The following is a 27200-nucleotide window of genomic DNA, read 5'->3' as shown; positions in this document are numbered from 1 at the left end:
CACCTTAGCATCATTAGCAAAACAGAAAATCATAATTCATCTGTGATTTACTGAATGGACTACACTGTGTGACTAAAGCAGAAACATTCGGAGCATTAATGCCTGCCATTGCATTTTGTACTTTTTACTTTTGCATTTAGAGGGAATGTAAACATTTAGTGTTGGTGGCAGTGCAGTGACCTTTACAGTGCTTTCAAACGCATAAATAAGTTGAGGTTTGTATTAAGTGACAATTAACTTTTGGGTAAATGTGTACTGCAGTATATAAATAATATTAATAATATAAAGTACCATATAGCACAGTGTTGTTATTAATTCAAAATAAAAATATTAGAATTATTTTTCATTATTTGAAATTAAGCTGAAATAACAATAAAATAAAAATTATATAAATAATACAAATTATGGATATATAATATAAAACTATAGCCTATATGAAAGACAAAAATGTGATAGCAAAACACAGCTCATGAAACAATAATGTTGCATGATTTGACACAGTTCACACATTTTGCCACTGTGAGAAAAGAAGAGCAAAACAGCATGTAGCTCGAGTGTTTTACAGCCACAGGTAAATCCCACCCCTGCTAAAGGGCTCTCCCCTATAAAACGAAAAAAAAACCCAGGTCTGGATTTAACAGACAGCAGTAGGAAATCCCCACGTTACAAGGAAGTTGATTTGGAATATACACGCATGAGTAGTTTTAGGGACATACCGTGGAAGAGAAGAAATACTCTGAGATCGCTGATGTAATCAGCCAGATCCCAACACAATGACGTCTGGATTTAGGAACTTCAGACTGACTTAGATTTTCATAACATAAAGCTGATTGTCTCACTTCCTCACAAGGTATACTATCTGAGAATGATTTGAAGCATGGCATACTGTAATTAAAGGTTCTAGTGAAAAACCCTTCAGTCCCACGAGAAACAGTTCAGAGAATATGGACGTCACATTTTCCACGTCAGTTTAAAAAAAAAAGAAAGTATTTTCTCTTTCAAGACACTGCACAGTCTAGGGGGCTTGTTGGATTAAAGTCTGTAGGCCTGTGTGTTCAAAGTGCAATAATTGACAAAAATAAAGGTGCTTTAAAAGGTTCTTCAAGCGATGCCGTAGAAGAACCATTTTTGGTTCCACAAAGAACCATTAAGTCAAAGGTTCTTTAAAGAACCATCTCTTTCTTACCTTTTTATAATCTGAAGAACCTTCTTTCACCACAAAGAACCTTTTGCGAAACAGAAAGGTTCTTCAGATATTAAAGGTTCTTCTATGGCATCGTGAAGCACCTTTATTTTTAAGAGTGTATGCAAAAAAAAAACCCATCTGCTTTACATGTGTGAGAGAACTTCAATAGTTTACACTACACTAATCACTAGACTACTGGCAAATGAAATAGGATGTAAACACTTCCTTTTCTCAGTCTGTCACTTTTTTGACGTATATAGGCTATTTTAAGTACGTGTTAATAGACACCTACATATGAATATGTTTGGGAGTTTTTAGATGTTGGGGGACTGCTAAGAACGCAACCTTTTAAACTTTGTTTATTCTGTGAACTTTGTTTTGTTTAATCTTAATGTGGTTGTTATATGCTTCAAAGTGTATTCAAAAAATTCAAAGGTAATTAATTTGTGAAATTAAAATACTAATTTGTCCCCCAAATTATGTGTCAGTTTCATAATTTATCAAAATATAAAAGTTAATAGTTCACAATTAAAAACCATAGTTAGATTTTTACATTTTCGCAAATGTTTGCAATGTTAGGGTGGTTGTCTGTGCATTGCTACAGTGTTATGGACCGTTTCACTCCCTAGGCAGATATTTCCAAGTACAGTAAGTACAGATCCTATCTATTTGAACAGGGAAAGACAAATCTCAGAGGCTAGATAGATAGTGTTATCCTTAAATAACTGATTACAAAAATATATATATATATATTAACAACATTATAAATGGTAGGCTATCACAAACTGTGCTTCTTTTTTAGTTACATTTTAGTCCTGCTAATGCGCATTCCAGCGTCAACAAAAAGGCCTACTAGTTTGTACTTCATTTAAAGTCCAGTTTGTCTTTTACAGCATCGTATAGTGATTTGTTTGTGTCGGCTGTTCGCCATCTAGCGGTTAATAATTATGCTACACTTTAATAATCTTTCATACATATTTGGAAATCCGTGTTTTATTTACTCTGCAAATTTGAGAGAGTGCAACTATCAATATATCGAGACAACAGCAATGTAATAATACACAGCCATACATAATGCTTAAACGAGAAGTCAGATAAAGGGTGGAGGTGTATAACTTCATTTTTTTTTTCTTTTTCCATCTTCATGTAAGCTGCATTATTATTTTGTTCTCCTGAAGTCCAATGAAGAAACATGGATCACAGAAGACAGTGCATGTTGCTCGAGGTAATAACACAATTCATTTATTTAATTATCTAGTTTTAATCGTGAGTAATAATATGTGTTACAGTAAAATATCGCCCTCTTGTGCTCGTTTACAGTATTGCATATTAGTATTTCCTGCAACAGTATCTAATGCTTAAAACATTGTAGAAGTAATGCAATATACTTTAGATCACATCTGACGTATGTACATCTGTTTACTCCTGTTTTTGCACCAAATTATTGCTTGAATATTGAAATTATAGACTAGAAACGACTATTTGCACACATTGGAGCACCAAAAGAAAATTTTTATTCCTGTTTTTGCACCAATTTCTTACTTGAATATTGAAATTATGGACCAGAAATGACTTTAGCACACACTGGAGTACCAAAACTAAATTTTGATAATATACAGTTGATTATTGACCAATTCAACTGCAGAAAGTGAGGGGGAAGTTAATGTCGTGAAACCTGAATATGTCGAGGTTCATTTCACCCTAAAATCAAAAGGAAAATAAAAAAACAATACTTTGATTAAAGAAAATTATGATTATTCTTAGGACCTTTATTTATTTAGGACGTGATTCATTTAGTTACATTTTTTTAATTTATTTTTTTTACAAAAATCTCTCTTTTTTTCTTTGGATTTTTGGAGCAAAACATGATCTGTTTATATGAGATTCACTCAGTTTTCAATGTTGGAAAAATGTAATTTAAAAGCATTTTTTGTCATTGTTAAAATTTCCCAGACAGAGCATTTATTGCTGTATTTAATGCTGTAGCATTTGCTTAGATTTAAGGAAAAGGTTAAGCAATGTGTAGTTCCTTCAGCTGCCTCAGAGCCGATGCGAGGTGAACTTTGCCCTCTTGCTGAGTGTTACGTGTGACCTCGCTGACCTTCAGAGGACTCAGATTCAGATCATAGATGAGGCTGTAGTTCTGTAGCAGGCGTTTGGCTTGGTCTCTATCCACATATCCTAAAAAGCGGTGTTGAAAACATAATTTCATCATACAAAATCAGATTATTGAGTCACAGTGCTCTAAAATGTGCTTCAGACAAGGTTTTATACCTGTGTTTTGGGTGTCACACATTTGTAAGGCTATCTCCATCTTCTGGAACCTCTGAAGCCATGTTTCTCTTTGACCTGCATTCACTTTGCTCCTGTCGCTCACTGATTCCAGGTCAGTACTGGCCACTGACGCATCCCAGATCTCTGCCTGAGAGGATCATGTTCAGAAAAATCCATCAAAATGTGTTTTTCTATTTCAAAAAGCTGCTGACAGTATAAAATTATAATATTTTGTCAGGCTCATTGACAGACCTTAAAACTTTGCTGTTTCTCTTCTTGTACAGCTTTCTGTATGAACTGCAGCAAGTCTTGGTAGTGTACCTGCAAAGCAGCATGGTGAGTAAAATGCACTAAATATGATAGAACATAAAAATCATTTCATATGACAACATGACAAACTTTAATGAAAATAATTCCTATAGAAATCCATATATGCATAAATGCACTTTAACTATAATTTGAAATAGTATAAATCGATGTCTTTTAATGTTTACTTTTTTTGAAAATCTGAAAATGTATAAAAATATTAACACAGGCAAGAATCAGGTAACAGGCAATACAATACAAGACTAGACTATGAACTTAGAATGGGAAAACTAGACTGGCTCTGTAATGTAGCTATCGCTAGGAGAGTGATATGCGCTAAACAACACTCAGCAGTGAGAAAGAGGAAGTCCATGGCTTATGTAGAGAGTGTGATTGGCTGCAGCCGTGTGCGTAATCAGAGTGCAATGAATTGTGGGAACTGAAGTCCAGTGTGAGTGTAACAGTCTGTGTAGTGTGAGAGTCTATATGATGGAAAGGTGACCTCTGGTGGCAATCGGACAGAAAGCCACGGACCAGATTCGTGACACTTTCATTTTAAAATCTACAAAAAAATAAAAAAATAAAATAAAAATCTTCACATGAAATGATAAATGGTCCGTGTACGTTTTGATCATTTGATTTTCAATTTGAAATTAAATAAGCAGAAACCAGAAAACGGTCGTTTTTTTCGTTTTTTCATTTGTTCAAAAAAACGAAAAAACTACATTTTGGCTAGATTTTCGTTTTTTTGTTCACGGGTAGAAAACGGATAAACAACTTCAAAATTCGTTTTCCCCTTATGGGTGTTCATGACACGCCCCTTTCCGCCGATTGGCCATCCAAATCTGAGCCCGTGACGTCATCCTCGGTTCGTTCAGCAAAATAATAGTCCTCTGCTGCTGTACGGGGCAGGTCCTAGATCGGGCTTTCTTCTGTGCAACCTAAGACGTTTAGCAGAAATATTTATTTCAGAAATTTTAATCAGCACCCAGCCTGTTTTATTTAGTGTTGTTAAATCTGTATGGTGACGCTGCGCTACCCATAGACAGACAGTGCAGAACAAGAAATAGACGTAGGGGGTCCCTACAATGTCAGAATTGTTGTCTTACATACATTAACGTGCACTAAATTGTCATTATTAAAATTTTAACATTTTATACATTTAGCCTACATTTAATCATTTAGCAGACACTTATCCAAAAATGGTTTACAAATGAGTGTTGTGACAAGTCTGTAATTATAACTGATCATTAATTAATTATTAGTCTATGATTATTGCAAAGTCATCAAAACTGGTTCATGGCATCAAAACTCCCCAAAATGTCGAAAATCAAAATGATTGTGCATGACATTCTTTGAAGTATACAGTGTGCAGTCATACGAACTCATTAGTGAAATCTCCACCTGGTGGCGCAAAGGGACAGCTGCACCATTGCTCAGATTAGAATTTTCATTAGTAAATGAAGATTAAATAATCAAATAAATTGCTACTGAATTTGACAGTGATACTCTCCAGTGAGTTTATTTTCTACTTTTTTATTTATTTAATTTTTTAAATTTTTTTAGTTATTTCAATGTATTTGGAAATCACATCAAATATTAATTAGGGTAAGCTATTAAAAAGATGAACAATAGCTTGTTATATAGCCTAACATTGCATTGACTGAATATGTATCTTTTTGTATATATTGTTGATGAACTCAAAAGCCTGTTCTTATAAATGATATAGCAACACTAACATAACAACCCCCAGCCTCTTCAAAAAAGGGGACCCCCTATAGCAGTGGTTCTCAAACTTTTTACACCAAGTACCACCATAATGACCAACATTAAAATACAGTAGCGTAGTAGGCCTAATTATCCAGCTACAGCTATGCTCAGTTCAAAAACGAGGGTGTTTTATTCCTAATAAGAATATTTATTATTGTCGGTCACTTTAAACATTGTAAGAACAGTTTGAACATTAACACTGCACTGTGCTTACATACAGGTAAACAAAAACTTAAATGATTAAATTAAAATGCACTGTACATAAAAGTTAAATAAAAATTGTACTGTACTTAAATGTAAAGTAAAAAAATGTACAGTACTTTATAAAAAAAATTAACAGGCATCATTTAGCAACCTTGCAAACCTTTTAAAAGTGTTTTAACATTAATTTATATTTAATTCAGTGATTCCTCTGCGTACCTCCGCGTACCTCAATTCGAGCACTTTTAGACAGTACGCTCAGTAACTGTAGTAACTCGCCTACTGTAAATGCAAATCGGCTGAGGGTGGATTTAATTTTTACTGTAGGCTAATCGTAGCTGCGGGAATGTTGCATTTAGCCAGGATTTATGTTATGAGTGTGCACAGCCCTCGACGCTTAGTAACATGTTGATAAATAAGTAGATAGATAAATAACTAACTCTTAAGGTTTGTGCCGGTGTGCTCGGCCATCCACCGATTTTTATACAATAGGCCTGCCGCCCAACATAATGTAGCCTAGTTGAGTTGGACAGCAGACAAGCATCTGCTTCAAACGCGCAGAGCTTTTGTTAATATAAAAGATATATATTTATTTGTTTAATAGCCTATAAGTGAGTTTCTTTTTTTTTTTCTCCATTAAAGTAATAATGGACCACAAACTGAGCGTTTGTTTTAATGGGGAAAAAGTTTGTTTTAATGCGGATGTAATCAGTCTTAGTCATTTTGTTAATAAAGGTTTAGCCAGTTTTAATGAACCAAAAACTAAGCATGTCTTTTTCAGTAAGGGGAAAATCCATAGGTCTTTCATTTATTTGTGTTACAACTCGGGTAGCCTACAGGCCATGTCTTATTCGTTTTGTTAATAATATTTCGATTAAAAGATGGGGAAGATGTAAAGATCAAACATTAACGATAAATAAGAGCTACACATGCTGAACGTCATCGACATCTTTTCTTGTTAAATGTGCAATAGTGTATTTTGAACCATAACACTGGTGTTAATTAATATTTAGAAATATAGACCCTAATTGAGGAATTCACATTTTGATGTCCTACAGACTTTAGTCACATGAATGACCGTAAACAATTAATTAACGAATACTGTATCCTAACTGCTTGAGCTTAATCAGACTTATCATTATTTTTTACCAAAAATATCTGGGGGACCCCCTACGTCTTATTTCTTTTTTTTTTTCAATCTGTGCTTCTCATCTGTTCAGCACTGTCTATGGGTAGCGCAGCGTCACCATACAGATTTAACAACACGCACAGCTAAATAAAACAGGCTGGGTGCTGATTAAAATTTCTGAAATACATATTTCTGCGAAACGCGTTAGGTTGCACAGAAGAAAGCCCGATCTAGGACCTGCCCCGTACAGCAGCAGAGGACTAATAGGTGTGTTCGACTTCATGCGGCGCCATGAAAACCGACCGGCGGCTGACTTGAAGAAGTGCATGCCGGTTAGAAAATTTGTCCGACTTGAACCGGCGCCGACGCCACGTCACTGTCACGTGTGGCATCAAAGTACCGCGAGAGCGTTTCGAGAGCAGCCGGCTGACTCAGCTCGCGCAGTTTCTCCAGAGCGACTGCAGGAGCGCTGATGACCACACAGCTGTTTCACGATTGGCCAAATTCACCACATGACAACAATGACATGTGTTTCTAACATGTGTTTCTAAAAAATGGAAGCTAAGCCAAACTTGGAACATTTTATAAAAAGAGATTAAACAAATGGTAGCCTACTACATTAGATAAAATTAAGAACAAAAAAGCAAGAAAGACCTATGAAGCTTTTTGTTACTTTAAATTGTTGTAATTTTACCCCTGGCATGAATTCACTTTACATATTCTTATGAATGTTTATTTGTTTTTGTGCTTGTTGTGAGTTGTGTATGCTTGTACAAACCTTTGTATAATTTTTGCATAATGATAAAAAAAATACTGCCCACAAATCTGTTTTTAGAACAGTAAAAGCTTTTTTTACTGTATAGTCACAATGTTATAATGAGTCACATTTAATAATAAAAAACACTGATAAAGGCTTATTGGTATTTAAATAGTACATGTTTATGTTGAACTTTATTCTTGAACAGATGGCCCTGTATTAAGCAGTATATAAAAAGTGTTTCTGTTGTTCATGAAAACATTTCTAAAATATCTGTGCATTTGACAAATATAGCATGTTCACTTCATCTGTGATAAGAGTATGCAAACACTGCGAGAGCATCACTATCGGGAGCAGAAAGTGTCTGTGCGGCGCCGCATGAAGTCGAACACACCTATTTTGCTGAACGAACTGAGGATGACGTCACGGGCTCAGATTTGGTTGGCCAATCGTCGGAAAGGGGCGTGTTATGAACGCCCACAAGGGGAAAACGAATTTTGAAGTTGTTTATGCGTTTTCTACCGGTGAACCAAAAAAACGAAAATCGAGCGAAAAATCTCATTTTTTAGTTTTTTTGAACAAATGAAAAAACGAAAAAACGACCGTTTTCTGGTTTCTGCTTATTTAATTTAAAATTGAAAAACATGTGATCAAAACGTACACGGACCATAAATAAATAATAGTTTATAATAATTTATTCTAAATCATAATTTATAATAAATAGTTGGTTTCACAAAATATTTTTACAGCGTTTTTACACGTTTAATCTCAAAATCTAGAAAAGAAAAATACCAATATGCTTTTATTGTCATAAAAATAATGTCACCATGATAAACAAACAAACAAGGGTCCGTTCTTCGTACGTTGCTAACTCAGTTAGCTGGATTTGATTGTTGACGATTTCGCTTGATCTGGGATCATTTGGTTCTTCGAAGCTCATCCTGGACTTGCTGTCATAGCAACGGGTCCGTAAACTTAAACCTGCTTGGGAGCAGGTTTACAGGTGCATCTCAATAAATTAGAATGTCGTGGAAAAGTTAATTTATTTCAGTAATTTAACTCAAATTGTGAAACTTGTGTATTAAATAAATTCAATGCACACAGACTGGAGTAGTTTAAGTCTTTGGTTCTTTTAATTGTATTGATTTTGGCTCACATTTAACAAAAACCCACCAATTCACTATCTCAACAAATTAGAATACTTCATAAGACCAATAAAAAAAAACATTTTTAGTGAATTGTTGGCCTTCTGGAAAGTATGCTCATTTACTGTATATGTACTCAATACTTGGTAGGGGCTCCTTTTGCTTTAATTACTGCCTCAATTCAGCGTGGCATGGGGTGATCAGTTTGTGGCACTGCTGAGGTGTTATGGAAGCCCAGGTTGCTTTGATAGCGGCCTTCAGCTCATCTGCATTGTTGGGTCTGGTGTCTCTCATCTTCCTCTTGACAATACCCCATAGATTCTCTATGGGGTTCAGGTCAGGCGAGTTTGCTGGCCAATCAAGCACAGTAACACCATGGTCATTGAACCAGCTTTTGGTACCTTTGGCAGTGTGGGCAGGTGCCAAGTTCTGCTGGAAAATAAAATCAGCATCTCCATAAAGCTTGTCAGCAGAAGTGCTCTAAAATCTCCTGGTAGATGGCTGCATTGACTGTGGACTTCAGAAAACACAATGGACCAACACCAGCAGATGACATGGCAGCCCAAATCATCACTGACTGTGGAAACTTCACACTGGACTTCAAGCAACATGGATTCTGTGCCTCTCCACTCTTCCTCCAGACTCTGGAACCTTGATTTCCAAATGAAATGCAAAATTTACTTTCATCTGAAAAGAGGACTTTGGACCACTGAGCAACAGTCCAGTTCTTTTTCTCCACAGCCCAGGTAAGATGCTTCTGACGTTGTCTCTGGTTCAGAAGTGGCTTGGTAGCCCTTTTCCTGAAGACGTCTGAGCGTGGTGACTCTTGATGCACTGACTCCAGCTTCAGTTCTCTCCTTGTGAAGCTCTCCCAAGTGTTTGAATCAGCTTTGCTTGACAGTATTCTCAAGCTTGCAGTCATCCCTGTTGCTTGTGCACCTTTTCCTACCCAAATTATTCCTTCCAGTCAACTTTGCATTTAATATGCTTTGATACAGCACTCTGTAAACAGCCACACCTTTCAGTAATGACCCTCTGTGACTTACCCTCTTTGTGGAGGGCGTCAATGTTCGTCTTCTGGACCATTGCCAAGTCAGCAGTCTTCTCCATTATTGTGGTTTCAAAGAACAAGAGATAACCGGAATTTATACTGTAGGGATGGTCATTTATTCAAACTCAAATGTAAATATTCTAATATTTTGTGATACTGATTTTTGACTTTCATGAGCTGTAAGCTCTAATCATAAAAATTAAAACAAAAAAAACTTTTGAAATGTTTTACTTTACATGCAATGAATCTAAAATATATGAAAGTTTCACTTTTTGAAATAACTTACATGAAAAAATGAACTTTTCATGACATTCTAATTTATTGAGATGCACATGTATTTCATGTAAACAGTATTAGATTGCATCTTTTTAAGCAGAATTGATACTTAAAATCTGTCCTAGCCACCACTACTTTATTACAAGAGTACCCTACTGGTCCAGGGACAATAATTTAAAATAATAATAATTTAAATATTAATTTGAAAATAATATAACAATAATATAATATAACTATGTTGTGTAGTCTATAATACTATAGACACAGCCAGTTTTACTCATTGAAAGATTTATTAGTGATGAAATAATTGCTTTATAATTTTTTACAAATAAATTAAAAACAGTGCACATTTCATTTATCTATTATAACATTTATGTAGTTTTGTTCGCTTGGCTGTTTCCTTATAAAGGTCCAGAAATTTGTCAACTTTTTCGTCAGGTGTCTTTTTTAATGATATGATGTCATTACATTGCTGTCTTGCCGCCAGCCAATCGCTGCATTGCTGATCGTGGTTTCGAGGATCGATACATCTGCCCTTTTCGGGGAACACTAGAACGCGCAGTAATCTTATCCAGATATTTTAATCTAATACGCAAATTCGTTTGAAGAACCAAATTAGCCAGAGATCAATTATCAGGATTAGAAGATCTGGAATCTTTCAAATCATCTCAGATGTAATAAGGGACGTACGAAGAACGGGCCCCAGGTTAATAATGAAAACAGTCAGTGGTGTGCAGTGTAATATGAAACTTGTATGAGAGCAATTAATTCAGCATTCAAGTTTAGATTTCTGATTTAATCAATGGGTTTAATTTTTGCTGAACGCATATGACACCGAAATTGTACAATGACTCAAATAATATTATTTGCTGTAATTCCCAGAGGTTCTGCTTGATAAGTGATCTGCAGTACCTGCTCCGGGTCGGTGGTGTTACTGAAGGATTGGAACATACATGCCAGTGTGCTGAGCTTCAGAGGGAGCTGCAGTCTGAGGAACAGACATGTGAGTTCTGACTGATGGATGGTTCCTGATCGAGACGGATCCAGTGATGTCACTTCCTCCTCGATGATGTGGAATGTTTGTGGTTCCAAATCCTGCAGTTCCTCTGAGACAGATGAGAGGAGGCAGAACTCTGGACTGGATTTAATTGGATCCTCTGTCTGGACATGTTGAGTAAGACTTTTATTTTTAATTTAGCATACACTATCAAAAGTTTGTGGTGTTTTTTTTTTTTTAAAGAATGCATTAAGTTGAGGAAAAATGCCAGTAAAGACATTTATAATGTCAAATTAATAATAATTTATTTGATAGAATATTTATTATTTCTATTCATCAAATAATTAAAAAAGTATCACAGTTTCTACAAAAATATGAAGCAGCACAACTGTTTTCAACATTGACAATAATGAGAAATGTTTCTTGAGCAACAAATCAGTATATTAGAATGATACTGGAGTAATGATGCTGAAAATTCAGCTTTGCATCACAGGAATAAAGTAAATTTTTAAAACACATTCAAATAGAAAACAGTTATTTAAATTGTAGGAATATTTCACAATATTACAGTTTTACTGTGTATATGCAAATACAGTCATGACTGTATTTGCATATACACAGTAAAACTGTAATATTGTGAAATATTCCTACAATTTAAATGACTCATGGCCAAAAATATCTACGGTGGCCGAGAGAGCTCAACGCGCTGCAAATAGAAAAAACACCTTCAAATTAAGAAAACAACTTCGTCAATTTGACAACACACCCGCTGCAAATGCTCACAACACAACCAAACAAAGAAACGTGCTGCAAATAAAATTCTTTATTTCTTTGTGTTGTGAGCATTTGTAGCACCTGCTGTCAAATTGATGAAGATATTTTCTTGATTTGCTGGTGCTTTTTCTATTTGCATGTGCTTTCTGAAATTGCAGCACTTTGAGCTCTCTCAGCCACCATAAATATCAGCACCCTTGCAATTCTGTCAGAAAATTCACACTTGCAACCGGTTAAAATGGAGAAAAGTTGACTCAATCTTTGTGTTGTGTGTCACACTGAGCATGGAGAAAAGAAAGAAGTGTAAAGAGTTGTCTGTGGATTTGAGAGAAAAAATTGTGGGAAAACATGGACAATCTCAAGGCTACAAGTCCATCTCCAGAGATTTTAATATTCCTGTGTCCACTGTGCGCAATATCATCAAGAGGTTTACAGCCCATGGCACTGTAGCCAACCTCCCTGGACGTGGATGGAAGAGGAAAATTAATGAAAAATTACAACGAAGGATTGTTTGAATGGTGGATGAATAACCCCCGATTAACTTCAAAACAAATTCAAGCTGATCTGCAGACACACGGTACAACAGTGTCAGCTCACACTATCCGTCGCCATCTGAATGAAAAGGGACGCTATGGTAGGAGACCCAGGAGGACACCACTGCTGACACAAAGGCATAAAAAAGCAAGACTGGAGTTTGCCAAAACTTATGTGACAAAACCTCAATCAATCAAAACCACATACTGTGGACAGATGAGACAAAAGTAGAGCTTTTTGGTAAAGGGCCTCATGCCACTGTTTACAGAAAAATAAATGAGGCCTTCAAAGAAAAGAACACAGTCCCTACAGTCAAACATGGTGGAGGTTCAAAGATGTTTTGGGGTTGCTTTGCTGCTTCTGGCACTGGATGCCTTGACTGTGTGAACAGTGTCATGAAATCTGATGATTACCAAAGAATTTTGGGCGGAACATAGTGTCCAGTGTCAGAAAGTTGCGTCTCCACCAGAGGTCATGGGTCTTCCAGCAGGACAATGACCCGAATCACACTTCAAAAAGCACTCAGAAATGGTTCCAAACAAAGTGCTGGATAGATCTGAAATGGCCAGCAATGAGTCCAGATCTGAATCCCATAGAACACCTGTGGAGAGATCTCAGAACAGCAGTTGGGAGAAGGCATCCTTCAAATCTGAATGACCTGGAGCAGTTTGCAAAAGAAGAGTGGTCCCAAATTCCAGCAGAGAGGTGTAAGAAACTCATTCATGGTTACAGGAAGCGATTGATTTCAGTTATTTTTTCCAAAGGGGGTGCTACCAAATATTAAGTTAAGGGTGCCAATAATTTTGTCCAGTGCATTTTTTGGGTTCTGTGTGGAATTGTATCAGATTTGACTTTTCTTCTCTGTTTTTTTTTTGTGTTGTTCCAATGCAAAAAAATAAAAATAAACATGTGAGTACCAAAACATTTGCAATTGCAACAGTTTTCTGAGAGAAGGGTTGCATTTTCTGACAGAATTGCAAGGGTGCCGATATTTTTGGCCATGACTGTATATGCAGCCTTGGTGAGCGTAAGAGACTTCTTTTAAAAACACAAACAATTTCTGACCTCAAACATTTGAACAGTAGTATTTGTTTGATTTGATTAAAGACCGCATGCACATTATGTCTTACCTGTGGCTCCGTAATATGAGGATTTTGCATGAGTTGTTTTGAGTAACCCATGTTGGTTGTGGACTTCAGATGTATGTAGGATCGTGATCGATCTCCACATGGTGCCGTCACACACCGTCTGTCAGGTACCTGGATCATTACCAAACCATTAGCATCCAGCTATCTTCTGCATTAGCTTCAGATTATATAGCACATTTCTTCCTTCTAGTAAACAATGGGAAGTGGATTTCAGAACCCTGAACAGCACTGTTATTTTGATTGGTAAGTACCAGGTTTCAGTACCATGCACAGTGCAACCATTTGACCTCTAAACTCATCTGAAAACTGGTCAATGACAATCACACAGTGGTAAACAATGGTTAAGTCTTGCAAAATTACTGAGTTTGTGAGTTGGATATTACGTTTAACAGTCAGTGTAGTTTTTTTATGTAGTTGATTTTTTTTTTTATTACCTGTCTGAGGGCATCTAACAGGTTTTCTGTGTGCTCAGCTGGTCTCAGATGCTCCAGGTCATGAGAAGGTGATTTTCTGCTTGAATCTCCATCTGTGACTCTGTTAGGTGGACTGTGTCTGTGCTCCAAGCAGTTTGTTACCTTAAGATGATCTGTAGGACTATATATAATATTAAATGTATTTGTATATTTTTATTATTGTTAATACTAAATGTATAATGGTAAATATAATAACAATTATTAAATGTTATTAAATGTTAAATGGCATTTTAGTTTATTTTAATTAATTAATTATTTTTTTATTTTATCCTGCACCATTTGTGCTGTGGACAATAATAAATAAAATAAAAAATATATTTTTAGTAATATTTATATCTTGCCTGAGCTGTAAATTTAAATATAATAAATGTTTACAAGTTTATTATTATTAAATAATCTGCCAAAATATGTTCTAATTTAACAATTCAGAATTATAAAATAAATAAATTATACATAATTTAAAATATATTTAGATATATTTCAAATATATTTAGATATTTTTAATAAATGTAATTTGTTTATCATTTTACATTTTAATTTTAATTTTTATTTATTCTTTTTTTTTTTTTTTTTACCTTTTTGTCCCATCAGTAAAATACTTAATTTGTTTCCCACCAACAATCTCACCACCAGCTGTGGCATGATGATCTTCCCTGTGGCTTTCCATCCATCCATGATGTGGGAAGCTCCTACAGAGAAGATAATGAGACACAAATGAGTGATTGTTCAAATACACACATGCATATATTGGGCATGAAAAGGAATTGCATGCTTAAAAAAGTCTGAATGTCACTGCATTACATGACAAGATGTCAAACCTCAGAAATGACAATTTGACTTTAAAGACTGTAAATCTATCAAATACTTTAATCCTGTGAGTCTGGTTGGTGTTTGAATGCTGAAAAGAAGCAAAAGAAAACATTTACTCACCCACTATCACTGAATCTCTGCTTTCTGTGTCTTTCAGGTCTATAAAACAGCTCTCTTAAACAGACCAGCGCCCTTGTCCTGAGCTGATATGTGTCTGAGATACAAGCAGGGTGAGGTTAGGAGCAGCAATATCCACAAATAAGAGCACAGCCTGTTCTCTCTTGGGTTCTCTGGATTCCAGGGGGGTACAGTCTTAACTGTGCCATGGTTACCTGGCCAGCCCAATGTCTCTGCCACAGCCACTTCCAGTACATACATAGATAAGAGTGATTTATTATAGTCCGCTTCTGAAAGAAAGTAATTCTGCCTGACTACACAATGATAAGGTAAGTAAATGGGTTTCAAAAGCCTAAACATGGTCAGCTTATTGAATAGCAATTGTAAATGGCATTTTATATTATTATTGTTTTTTTTTTTCATATTTTTATTGTTACTTTTATTATATTTTATTATATTGTTTATTATTTGTTTTATTTAGCCTTGCAATAATATTAATAATAATAAATTAATATTATTTTATAAAGAAATTTATTTTTGGAATATTTATATTTTGCATAATTTTATTTTATTTTATGGTGTTTTTCAATTTTCTTTTCTTTTTTGCCTGTTCATACAATAAGGCAAGTAAATGGGTTTTGAATGCTTAAAAATGGTGTATCTTACTAAATGGCAATGGTCAATGGCATATTTATTTATTTGTTTGTTTGTTTGTTTACTTATTTTTACCCTACAAAGGTACTATAATAATAATAATAATAATAATAGTAATAATAATAATAAATGAATAAATAATTATTTATATTTTTAAATAATATTTATATTTTGAATAAGCTTATTTAATTTTATTTTTTACTGGACTACATAAGGTAAGTAAATGGGTTTTTAAAGCCTAAAGAGAGTTTGACAAATGGCATTTTTTATTTTATTTTATTTTATCCTGTAACATTTGTGCTTTGGACAATACAGTTTTTTACAATCATTTTTGCACTAATAACAGAACCTTCATGTAATTTTTCAAAACTCTAGACACATAATTCACAACCAGTGATCAAAACACTTAACACTTTTTCCAAATGCTTGGATACAATACACATAAACCAAAGATCTTTTGTTCATTGATCTAAAATCATCGGTTCAAAATGACACAACTTAACATCAAAGTATTACTATTTCAAAATGCAACTCGCACATTACATCTGAATTGAGTGTTTATTCATTTCATTACAATGATCTAACTATCAACTGATACAACTGCTCAAAATGCTGCGTAACTGTTGCATTACTCTTGAAGCATAGTGGAAATGATGAACAATATTAAATGTTTAGATTATGAAAGTGAAGCAACTGAGGACTGAGCATGTTCAGGTATGATCAGTTTCAAGATGCCTGTTGTTGGGAGAGAAAAATAATCCCCAAAATTCTATATCATTGTTATCAGTATTTGTTTTTCCTACAGTAAATGTCTTTTTAGAGGGTGATAGAGCTGGCAGCTGATGAAAACCATTGATGAGGTAGGCTTTACCCTGGCCATGACATGGAGGAGAGGTTGAGAGCGGCCCAGAACGATGTTTGCTGGGGGCCTGACCACCCCCCACTACTAACAACTGTGTATTGTGGGTATCTTGTGTGTGGGTGATCTAAAGTAATGTTCCTATGATATTTCATAATAAATTAGTATTTTGAACCAATGCTTCTGCAAATGCAAAAAGTTTTGAACATTGGACAGACTGTGTTACAAATAATGACTGTTTTGAGTTTTGTGTCTAGAGTTTTGAAAAATGACATGAAGGTTCTGTTATTAGTGCAAAAACGATTGTAAAAAACTGTAATAAATAAAAGAATAAAAATATTTATTTTATAATAGGATTTATATTTAGGTTGTAAATTTGAATATGATGCATGTTTACAAGGTACTTAATTTGAAATAGTCTGGCAATATTCTAACTCTGTAAATAAATAAATAAATATGTAACATACTTCTAAAATATCAATTCATTTAGGCCTTTATGATTCAGTTGTTTAGGCGTCAAGGCTGGTGATATGAACCGCCACCTCTAGGGGGTGACCTAACACAGAAAGTAGACATTCCGTTCCCAATCTTTCAAATGAGCAGCACTGACAGTACTTTCAGGTCAAGATGACATTAGTAATCAACAGCACATTGCTCATATTTCAAGATTGATTTATTGTTCTTCAGTTCCACGGCAGATGAAGTCTTCCAGCCAGTGTTCCCATCATGCTGATCCTATCAGATCTGTACTCTCAGGGTGTAATTACTTTATCCATCAAGATAAAGGACTAGTCTGTAGTCTATTTGATGGCAGTAAAGCTGCTAATAGAATCAGTTTTAATTTTAGCACAATTCTTGATAAGCTACAGGGAGATACAGACAGGTAGAATTGGGTTAATTACCCGTGGAGGACCTCAAACCGGTTAATCCGCTGTCTTGGATTGAAACGTGAGCGCAGAATGTGCTTCTGATTGGACTTGTAGTGGTCAAATGAAAGGCCAGCACGTGGTGGATGAAGAACACAAGTCTAATAAGCGCCGCGGTTCCCTATTTTGTTTGATTTGTGCAAATTAAGGCGTGAAAGTGGCTCTTAATGGATGAGGAAATAGCCGGTTTTGGGGAGCATCAGTAGTCGCGGCACATCCCTGTGTTTCTGCCTTTCTAAACGGTTTAACACGGTTGAAGTGTGAAAGTCAGACGGCTAATTCTGATCTTAATGATCAAAATGCGATCCAGCCGGCGGAGGCTCGGACTCCCTCCACGAGGCAGATTGCACAGCCCCGAAACCTCAAAGGAGCATAAAATCACAGCGCTAACACACAGAGTTCACTCCAACTTCAGAGGCAGGCAAAGACGGTTAAAAAAAGCCAACTGAAAGATGAAAGAGAGAGAGAGAGAGAGTTGGTTAGAGATCTGGGATGGCAACTGAAAGACTGTAGGTTCAAACCTCACAAGAGGTGATGGAGGAGCTCCACTGAGGCTCTAATCTATGGTTAAGATTCCTGTTGGAATTCTGTCATAATTTGGAATCAGTCCTGATGGGATCAGGTAATAAATCCTTTTAGAATTAAATAAGATGCAACTGGATAAACTGAAATTACTACAGGATTTTTCTAGTGAATGATCTTTATCAGAGCCTTGTTTGTTGTATTTGAATAATGTACTTTTGTTATATTGGAATGCTCTTAGAAAATTCACAGTCCTTCTGGATTGCTTCCAAATTATGATAAAAAAAAAAAAACAATTCTAAAGGTTTCCAATTTCTGATTAAATATAGTCGGAAGTGGTGTCAGGATTGCTATTGCTTATCGTGCACAACACCCTAGCATGTTGTGGTGAGATTTGCACAGGTCAGAGTTGTGTAAGTTCTTTTCTGAGCAGATATTGTCATTTTTATAAATTGCCTGCTCAATGCATGCTTAAGCTGCAAAAAAACAATTGACTTGAGGCTCAGGAGGACAAAGAGAAATATTTTCTCTGAATGTCATGACCCTGTATAGATGAAAGGAACTCCCGTATGCAATTTGTCATTCTTTTTTTTTTAATCTAATGAAATTTGTTTGTTCATGAATTCCACTAATCAAGCATTTTTTTCCCTAGGACATTAAAATTAATCCATTTAAAAAAAAAAAAAAAGATTTTATATTTATTTATTGTGCTGCAACAGGATTTATAAAACTAACCTGCAATATACAGAAAACTACAATATTAATAAAATAAGTATATTATTTTGTTTAAAATCTAAGTTATGTTATTTTATGGATTTTAATGTTAATATTTTGGTATAAGGAAGCATCTTGTGTTTTCTCAAGTTTTACATTACTGCAGCATTTTTTTTTAATATATTATTTTATGTAAAATATTTATTTATTTGTTTATTTATTTGTCTGCAGGATTTATAAAAACTGTACTATAAATATTAATAAAATAAATATATTATGTCATACAAAACTGATTTGATTTTAATTGAATTGAATTTTATTTTGTCTCGCAACAGCATTTACTTGCAGCATATGTGACCCAGGACCACGTAGGATAGGACCACTTAGGATAGGACAGTATTTGGCTGAGATGCAACTATCTGAGAGTTGCAAAAAAAATCAAAATACTGAGAAAATCGCCTTTAAAGTTGTCCAAATGAAGTTCTTAGCAATGCATATTACTAATCAAAAACTAAGTTTTGGTATATTTATGGTAGGAAATTTACAAAATATCTTCATGGAACATAATCTTTACTAAATATCCTAATGATTTTTGGCATAAAAGAAAAATAGATAATTTTGACCCATAAATATACCCGTGCTACTTATGACTGGTTTTGTGGTCCAGGGTCACATATATATATAAAACCGCATTAATAACTATTAAAAAAGTGAATATATTATTTTATAAAACACATTTATTTATTATTTTTAATGAATATTTATTTGTCTTACAACAGGGTTTATAAAATTGTCTTGTCTGGTGATAAAAGACCAAAACTTGACTTAATCTTGGCTTAGAATTACGACATGATTTGAGCATTAACTTTGCACCAGAGACCTGTGAACATCCCATGAAGATTTCTAGTTTTTAGTTGCTCTAAATAAGTGCATCTGCTAAATGCCTTGAATGTAAATTTTACTCCAAAAGAACTGTCTTTTATTATTACTGCAAGTCACTGTAGATAAAAGTGTCAAAGAATTGACTAATTAATCATTAGGGTGAGTCTGTTTGAACATGTGCATCTGAGTGTAAGAATAAGTTGATGGAGGTCGTGACAGAGGCGGCGTGAGAGACTGAAGTGTGTGTGTGTGTTTGTGATAGAAAGAGAGTGATGTATAAGAGGAAGGTGCTGTGGAGACTGACAAGGTGATGAATCACCACTTTCATCCTTTTTATTTCATCTGACGACATCCAATTATCGTCCAAACCCTCGCACACTTACACCGTATCAGGACGCGTTTCTGTAGAGAGCAGCCATTTAAAAAATTTTTGTGTGTGTGTGTCTTTGTGCTGTACAATGGGACATAAAATGTTTTTGAAACATGGAGAAAGAGAGAGAACCGAATTTGATGCGCTTTCCTAACATTTTTCATAGTACGATGTGATTCAGCATGTTTTCATGTAACTGAGAGGCGTTTGTTCACAGCATTAATCATGTAAGTGTGCTTGCTATCTTGCAGACAGACTGATAGGGCTGAAATGAAGATGAATGAAAACCACAAGGCTCATGGGTGTCGCATTCAAACATTTATCTCAGGATGGTTTATTTAAATAGTCATTTTTGTTTCATTTTTACTTTCTCATTGTCATAAGTACTTCCATTCATGCTTGTAGGCCTTTACAAATGCAAAGTCATTCTGGTTTCGGTTGTGTTGAATGATAAATCTTTGGAGATTCTGTTTAATGTGTTTCTATCAGGCTGAAATCATAATGATATGTTTAACGGTGTCCTGATAAGGTTGGTTGAGCATTAGCGAGGATGGGATTTTTCTGTGGCTTGACACTTTCCTGGGCTGTAATCTCAAATCAAGATTTCATGTCTTACATAAGACTTTACTGTTTATTTGGCTGTGAGGACTACCGGTGTTCATTATTCAAAACATTTATGATTACAGCCTCATTTGTGGAGTTGATTTTTGTGAGAGAACTTGTCATGAGTATGATTCTACCTTTCTGATAGTCAAACAAACAAACTTTTAACCTTCATCCAACTAAAATCGAGTTTATATCTCACAGTTCTGACTTTATTACATGCAATTGCGACTTTATATATCGTAATTCTGACTTTATAAATAGCAGTTAACCCCTAGTTACTGTTGTTACATCCGACAAGCTATGGTGCTCTCACGCAGTGCCAGTGCAAAATACATTGTGTAAAGAGGACATGACAATGCACTGACAGACAAGACAGAGCAGGTTAGTTTTGTCATTTTTAAAAAGTTTTTCAAAAAATAAATACAGTTTGTGGCTCTTTAATGTATCGTTAGAGATCGCTAGTGCCTCAGTTCAAGCGGCATGTGAACCGATCAGGTCTTCCACTTTACTAGTTATAACATGAAATAAACGTGAATGAACATCAGAAGGTATTTTGTTTCAACCGCAGAAAGATGTCAATACACCATTTTCACGCCAATCTACTCTACTGTCTGGTTTGTTTGTCAGACTAAATGGCAGATTTGGCAGTATGATTGGTCAGATCGCCTGTCAATCATACTCATCACAATTCTGAAAAAAAGTCACGCAATTGCGAGACAAATCACCTTTATTTATATAGCGCTTTTTGCAATACTGATTGTGTCATTTACAGTGTCAACAGGAAAATAGTTTGTCAAAAGTCAGAATTGTGAGACAAATAGTCGCAATTACCTTTTTGTATTTCTATTCAGTGGCGGAATTCCACATGATTAAGATGTCACTTGTTATGTCATCACTTGTTGACGCAACAAAATAATTTTTCTTTGTTAGTTCATAATACCTAATGCATTGATGCATTGAAGTTATTGTATTGTATTGTAATTGTAGTGTTATCAAATTTTGTTTAAAAGTTTTAAAAAAGTACTGTAAGAATCCAGTACCATGTCGGCACCAATAGCCTCGTGGTTAGTGCGGCGACATATAGCGCAACTGTACTCATGGCAACCTGATTTCGATTCCCGTCTCGAGGTCCTTTGCCGATCCCTCTCTCCTCTCTCCTCCCAGTAATTTCCTGTCATCTCTCTTCTGTCCTATATGAATAAAAATAACTTTATAAAAAGAATCCAGTACCATTTTGATGCACAGTATGTAGTGAACCAGTGTTTTGACCAATCAGCATCCAGGATCAGAACTGTTTTGCAATCGCTCATTATTACACATGGATAATGAATGATTCTGGACGGATGTGTTTACCATCATCTCTATCAGTGTGATGAATTCAATGCAGAAGCTTTTTCCTGTAATAATCTCCTTGTTTTTGTCACTCTTGTTGAAGAGTTCTGTCGCAGCAATCTGCGAGACAGTCTCTAATTGATCAGCTTGACAATTAAACACAGAACAAGGCCTGTCTCTCTGTTTGTCTCTCTCTCTCTCTCTCTCTCTCTCTGTCTGTCTGTCTTTGTATGTCTGGCAGCAGCCGCTCTGAATCAGGTTATCCTCTGACAGATAATGGATGTAGCCGGTATCTAAGCATGCTCCCCGAAGCCAGCTCAATCCCTCCAACAAGATAAAGCCGACAAATTACGTGGGCCGAAAAAAACACGCAGGAGGAGAGCCAGAGAAAGAGGCAAGGATGTAAAGAAAGAGAGGACACAGGTGAGAGAACAAATGTGCTTAGAGATTAATTTATAATTTGGTGTGCGATTCTCTCGTCGTTAACCTTTAGCGCAGCGCAAATGACGCGTCACTCCATTTAAACAATGGGGTTGTCCGCCACGGCCGATTGTGTATCTGCTGTCAGGAGGAGCATTGATCAAGAGCTCCACATCAGTCTAAATGTGCAGGAGTCTCTCAGCGCTCCGTTCATTCATCACACAAGCCTCCTCCTGCTTGCGTCCATCCTTATTAATGTCCTCTATGAATGTCAGAACCTCCCTCATAAGTACGGCCAAGGGAGAGCGTCGCACATCCTTCATACTTCCTCAAGGTCTTCAGGAGTTTTAGGGAAACTGACAGTATGGCGCTGAAAGTTTTCCAAAGGGCCTTTAAAGGGACAGTTCACCCATAAATTAAAATGTTGTCGTCATTTAAAGAAATGGTTCATACAAAAATAAAAATTCTGTCATTAGTTACTCACCCTCATGTCATTTCAAACACGTAAGATCTTCGTTTAACTTTGGAACACAAATTAAGATATTTTTGATGAAATCCGAGAGCTTTCATCGAAAAACGAGAATTCTTTTTGTGCGCAAAGAAAACAAAAATAACGACTGAACCACTGATGTCACATGGCGTAGTTTATTTTTTTTCTTGCTATGTTTCTGGGCCTTGAACGTGGTTGTTCCGTTGCTGTCTATGGAGGGTCGGAAAGCTCTCAGATTTCATCAAAACTATCTTAATTTGTGTTCCGAAGATGAACGAAGGTCTTACGGGTTGGGAATGACATGAGGGTGAGTAATTAATGACAGTTTTCATTTTTGGGTGAACTATCCCTTTAAGGCCTGATGAATTTAATGCGTTCTATAGTCGGTTTGACAGTAATGGAGGGACAATTAGGTCAGCCGGCAGCAGACCCTGACTCCATATCATCTGCAATGTTAAAGTGGAGTACTTACATGCTTGCCCCAGTATTTACTTATATATTCAACCGGTCGTTAAAATTATGCAGTCTCAGCATGTTTTAAAGCAGCTGTTATTATTCCAGTGCCAAGCTGAATATTAGCTGCTTAGATAATTATAGACCAGTGACCCTAACTTCAGTTGCTATGAAAATCTTTGAGCGATTGGTACTTAGAAATTTTATTTCTACAATCTGTCTGAATTCTTACCAGTTTGCCTATAAGGCAAATGGATCTGTGATGCTGTGCATCTTTGTCTTTATTCAATTTTGCAACACCTTGAATCCCCCAACTCCTATATCAAGACTCTTTTTGTGGACTATGAATCTGCATTTAAAGGTATAGTTCACTCAAAAATGAAAATTCTGTCATTACTCACTCAACCTCATGTCATTCCAAACCCGTAAGTGGTACTCGTGGTACTCTCCAAAATGCCACCAGGGTGACGCGGAGGAGAAGAATTGTTGAATAAAGTCGTTGTTTTTGTTTTCTGTGGGCACAAAAAGCGTTCTCGTAGCTTTATAAAATTACAGTTGAACCACTAATATGTCACATGGACTATTTTAACTATGCCCTTACTATGTTTCAGTGCCTTGATCGTGGTAGTACCCTTGCTGTCTATGGAGGGTCAGAGAGCTCTCGGATTTCATCAAAAATATCTTTATTTGTGTTGCGAAGATGAATGAAGGTCTTACGGTTTTGGAACGACATGAGGGTGAGTAATTAATGACGGAATTTCCATTTTTGGGTGAACTATTCCTTTAATACAAATTTTCCAGTTAAACTTTTTGATAAGTTAAAGCAATTTGGGGTTCAACACTCCTTTGCTCTTTGGATTTTCTCCACAATAGATCACAAGTAGGTAAAATTAATAATACTTTTTCGAGAGCTAAGACAATAAGTGTGGGGCTCCACAAGAAATTGTACTTTCACCGTTGCTGTTTTCTGTGCACACTAATGACTGTGTGTGGCTTTGTAAATCAGTGAAAATGTTTAAGTTTGCAGATGATACTACATTGATTGGTCTAATAATGGGCAATAATGAATCGGACAATAGAAGGGAGGTGTCTGCTTTGTTCGAATGGAGTTGTACCCTAAAAACAATGGAAATGGTGTCTGATTTCTGACGGAGGACAAATGCTGTTTTGCCATTAATTATTAACGGTCATGTACTTTACAAAGCTTTATGTTTCTTGGGACTACCATCTCTGCATCGTTGAAGTGGGACAATTTTTTCTTAAGACAGCTTAAAAAGTTTGGCGTAACTAAAGTTGGAATGTAATTTTATAGAGCTGTGATTGAAAGCGTGCTGGCTTTCTCAATTGCAGTGTGGTTTGGTAGCTCCACAGCTCAGCAGAGAAGTCAGATTAGTAATATAATACGGGCTGCCTCGAAAATTATTGGTTGTGAGCTTCCCACTATTGATGAGATTTATGTCTCACGTTTGCAGGAAAAAAAAAAAAAGGTCTAACAGTCCTGAAAGATCCCTCACTTCCAGCCAGATACCTCTTCAGGCAGACATTTTCTGAACAGCACTTATTGTAGGATTGTTCAGGCTCTTAATTCCTCTGGCATTTATCCATCTCTATTTCACTCCCTGTAACTGATAGCACATATATGTATTTATGTATGTGTGTTGTTTTAGCTCACCAAGTAAAATTCTGAACAACTAGGTAACGGCATTAAATCAATAAATAAAGGTGCGTGGAAACACTAAGATGTATCATTTCCAAAATGTGCATAAAAATGGCACGATTACTTTGTTAATTTAGAAGTCATTAGTACAGTATAACCCAAGATGAAAATACAGTGATGTTCCCTTTCTATTTCCCTGGAAGTGATGATTTTGTTCTCTTGAGCACAATGAGCGCACAATGCAAATGGTTTCATATTATTTGCAAATTGTTTTATATTTTAGTTGTCGGTTTTTATTTTATATTTTATTTTACATTGATTTCATTCAATTTTACATTTTATTTAATTTTACATTTGTTTTGTTTATTTATATATATTTTTTACATAGATTAATTTGAATAGAAACATAGCTGGTAAAAATGTCTTAAAGGCTTGCTTCATAAGATTTAATATATCATGATACAGATTACTTTAATGATGCTTTAATTGTGTTTTTTAATCATTTTAGAGCCTCTTTTCTCCTCTTGTTTTTCACAGAAGAAAGTCATACGGGTTGAAGCGACATGAGGGTGAGTAAATGATTAAATAAGTTTCATTTTGGAGTAAATTATCCCTTTAATGTCACCTTTTCTCTACTTTTCGTTTGAGATTTCAACCCCCCAGAAAAAAACACGCTGACCTGATTAGAAAATTACCTGAAATTGTCTCGACATCAGTTGTTGTCATGCAATAGAGGATTGTTGCTGGAAATATCTGGAGCAGGTCCGTTGTGACATAATTATTCAAGGAGCATTTTGTCTAACCTTCACAAACGGCGCCGTTCATCCATTCAGAGCCTCGCGTTTGGGTGGGAAATGTAGCAGGACCAGGGTTCAGTGTGAGACCTCAGGAGGCAATGAAGCAATACGTTTCCATCTTTCTGAAGGTCATCTGACCTACATGTGCTGCAGCAAGTTGGATACATTTTTTTTTTTTTACTGCCAGTTTGTACATATTTATCAATGTCACTCCTTAAAATGTGAGTAAATGCACATATTTTGTTCCTTTTATAACATTTGTCAGGGATGCTTTGTAAGGCGTGAATCAAAACAGACCCTGTTTACGTACTAATACATGTTCCAGGTGTTTTTGTGCATCTTTTATCAGTACTAAACAAAAACATGACTTATTTTATCTCTGAATGATGTTTCTTGACAATGATTTTGGTTGGAGTCATTGTACATCCTGTGCCAGTGACGTTTCATGTTCTGAACATTTTACGCCATTGCTGAGATATTTTAGTTGTTCTAGAAATGGCAATAAATAATATAGGAGAGCACTCACATATCGGTCCTAGAGATGTGGCTGACCTAGAAAGACAGTAAAAACACAGGAGGAAAATAGACAAAGGGTCACTCAGTCAGTTCAGCTGCTTTATCCTCAGCCCGTCGCCATGTGCTCGAAAACCCTGTGGTGTTCAAAGTCACCTAAGACCTGTTGGAAACAGTTCCTTGAGTTGAGCCACTTTGTAAATATTCACTATATTGGAATAACCACATAGCTTGTATAGTCTTCCACCCACTTAGACTGGCTGATTGGCAGGTAAAGTGACTAATACTGCTTTCAAGCCCTCTGGAAATCATAATTACAACATGATGTGTGTTCAAATGATTTTTGCTAAAGTGAAATGTTTTTGCTCGATAATGTACTTCTGGAAGCATTTTAGCACTAATGCATAATAATGAAGAGCAAAGGATATGCATTTGGTGAGTAATCAGTGTTTTTTGTGTTTCTTGTTCTCTCAGAGAATGATGGGAAATGTAGTTTGATTGCACTAGTCTGTCTGCCCATGAATCAGCTAAATGACTAGTGTTTTCTGGCTAGCTCTATAGCAGTTGTTAATAAACAGTACTCTAAATGTGTACAAAACTAGCAGCAAGATCTATGTCTTAAAGAAGTTTATTCAGCAAGGACACACTAAATTGACCAAAAGTGACAAGGTATTTATAATATTTCCATTTCACATAATATTTCTATTTCAAATAAATGCTGTTCTTTTGAAATTTCTGTTCATCAAAGAATTCTGAAAAAAAAAAAATTTTTTAATTAAAAATAAAAAATATTTTCGAAAACTGTGAAGCAGCACAACTGTTTTTAACATTTATAATAATAAAAATGTTTCTTGAGCATCAAATCAGCATATTTGTATGATTTCTGAAGGATCATGTGACACTGAAGACTGGAGTAATGATGCTGAAAATTCAGCTTTGCATCACAGGAATAAATAATAATAATACATTTTAAAATACATAAAAATAGAAAACAGTTATTTTAAATTGCTATATATTTTCAGTGATTTTTAAAACAGATCAATCCCCAGCATACTGC

The 27200-nt window shown here is 35.5% G+C and overlaps 1 protein-coding gene and 1 long non-coding RNA gene across 4 annotated transcripts; one reads left to right on the top strand and one right to left on the bottom strand.

The window, feature by feature from the left end:
• Positions 1–1774: 1774 nt before the first annotated feature.
• Positions 1775–17494, bottom strand: LOC131531642 (uncharacterized protein C1orf87 homolog). Its single transcript, XM_058762564.1, has 9 exons — positions 17364–17494; positions 14952–15045; positions 14597–14710; positions 13983–14142; positions 13531–13659; positions 11008–11256; positions 3713–3781; positions 3461–3608; positions 1775–3367 (listed from the first exon to the last, which is right to left on the bottom strand). The coding sequence occupies exons 3-9, from the start codon at positions 14686–14688 to the stop codon at positions 3198–3200; spliced, it is 1017 nt and encodes a 338-aa protein (XP_058618547.1). The 5' UTR covers positions 14689–14710; positions 14952–15045; positions 17364–17494; the 3' UTR covers positions 1775–3197.
• Positions 17495–17886: 392 nt separating this feature from the next.
• LOC131531644 (uncharacterized) lies at positions 17887–26806 on the top strand. 3 transcript variants are annotated; one of them, XR_009268749.1, is made up of 5 exons: positions 17887–18009; positions 22087–22236; positions 23788–23913; positions 25371–25402; positions 25482–26806. It is a non-coding gene; the product is annotated as an uncharacterized LOC131531644 (long non-coding RNA). The 3 variants fall into 3 exon arrangements; XR_009268750.1 differs by lacking the exon at positions 23788–23913; XR_009268748.1 differs by having other exon boundaries at positions 25371–26806.
• Positions 26807–27200: the final 394 nt, after the last annotated feature.

This window comes from Onychostoma macrolepis, chromosome 23, assembly GCF_012432095.1.
Source record: "Onychostoma macrolepis isolate SWU-2019 chromosome 23, ASM1243209v1, whole genome shotgun sequence".
NCBI lineage: Eukaryota > Metazoa > Chordata > Actinopteri > Cypriniformes > Cyprinidae > Onychostoma > Onychostoma macrolepis.
Note: the sequence above shows the minus strand (reverse complement) of the source record. Positions and strands in the feature narration are given on the sequence as shown.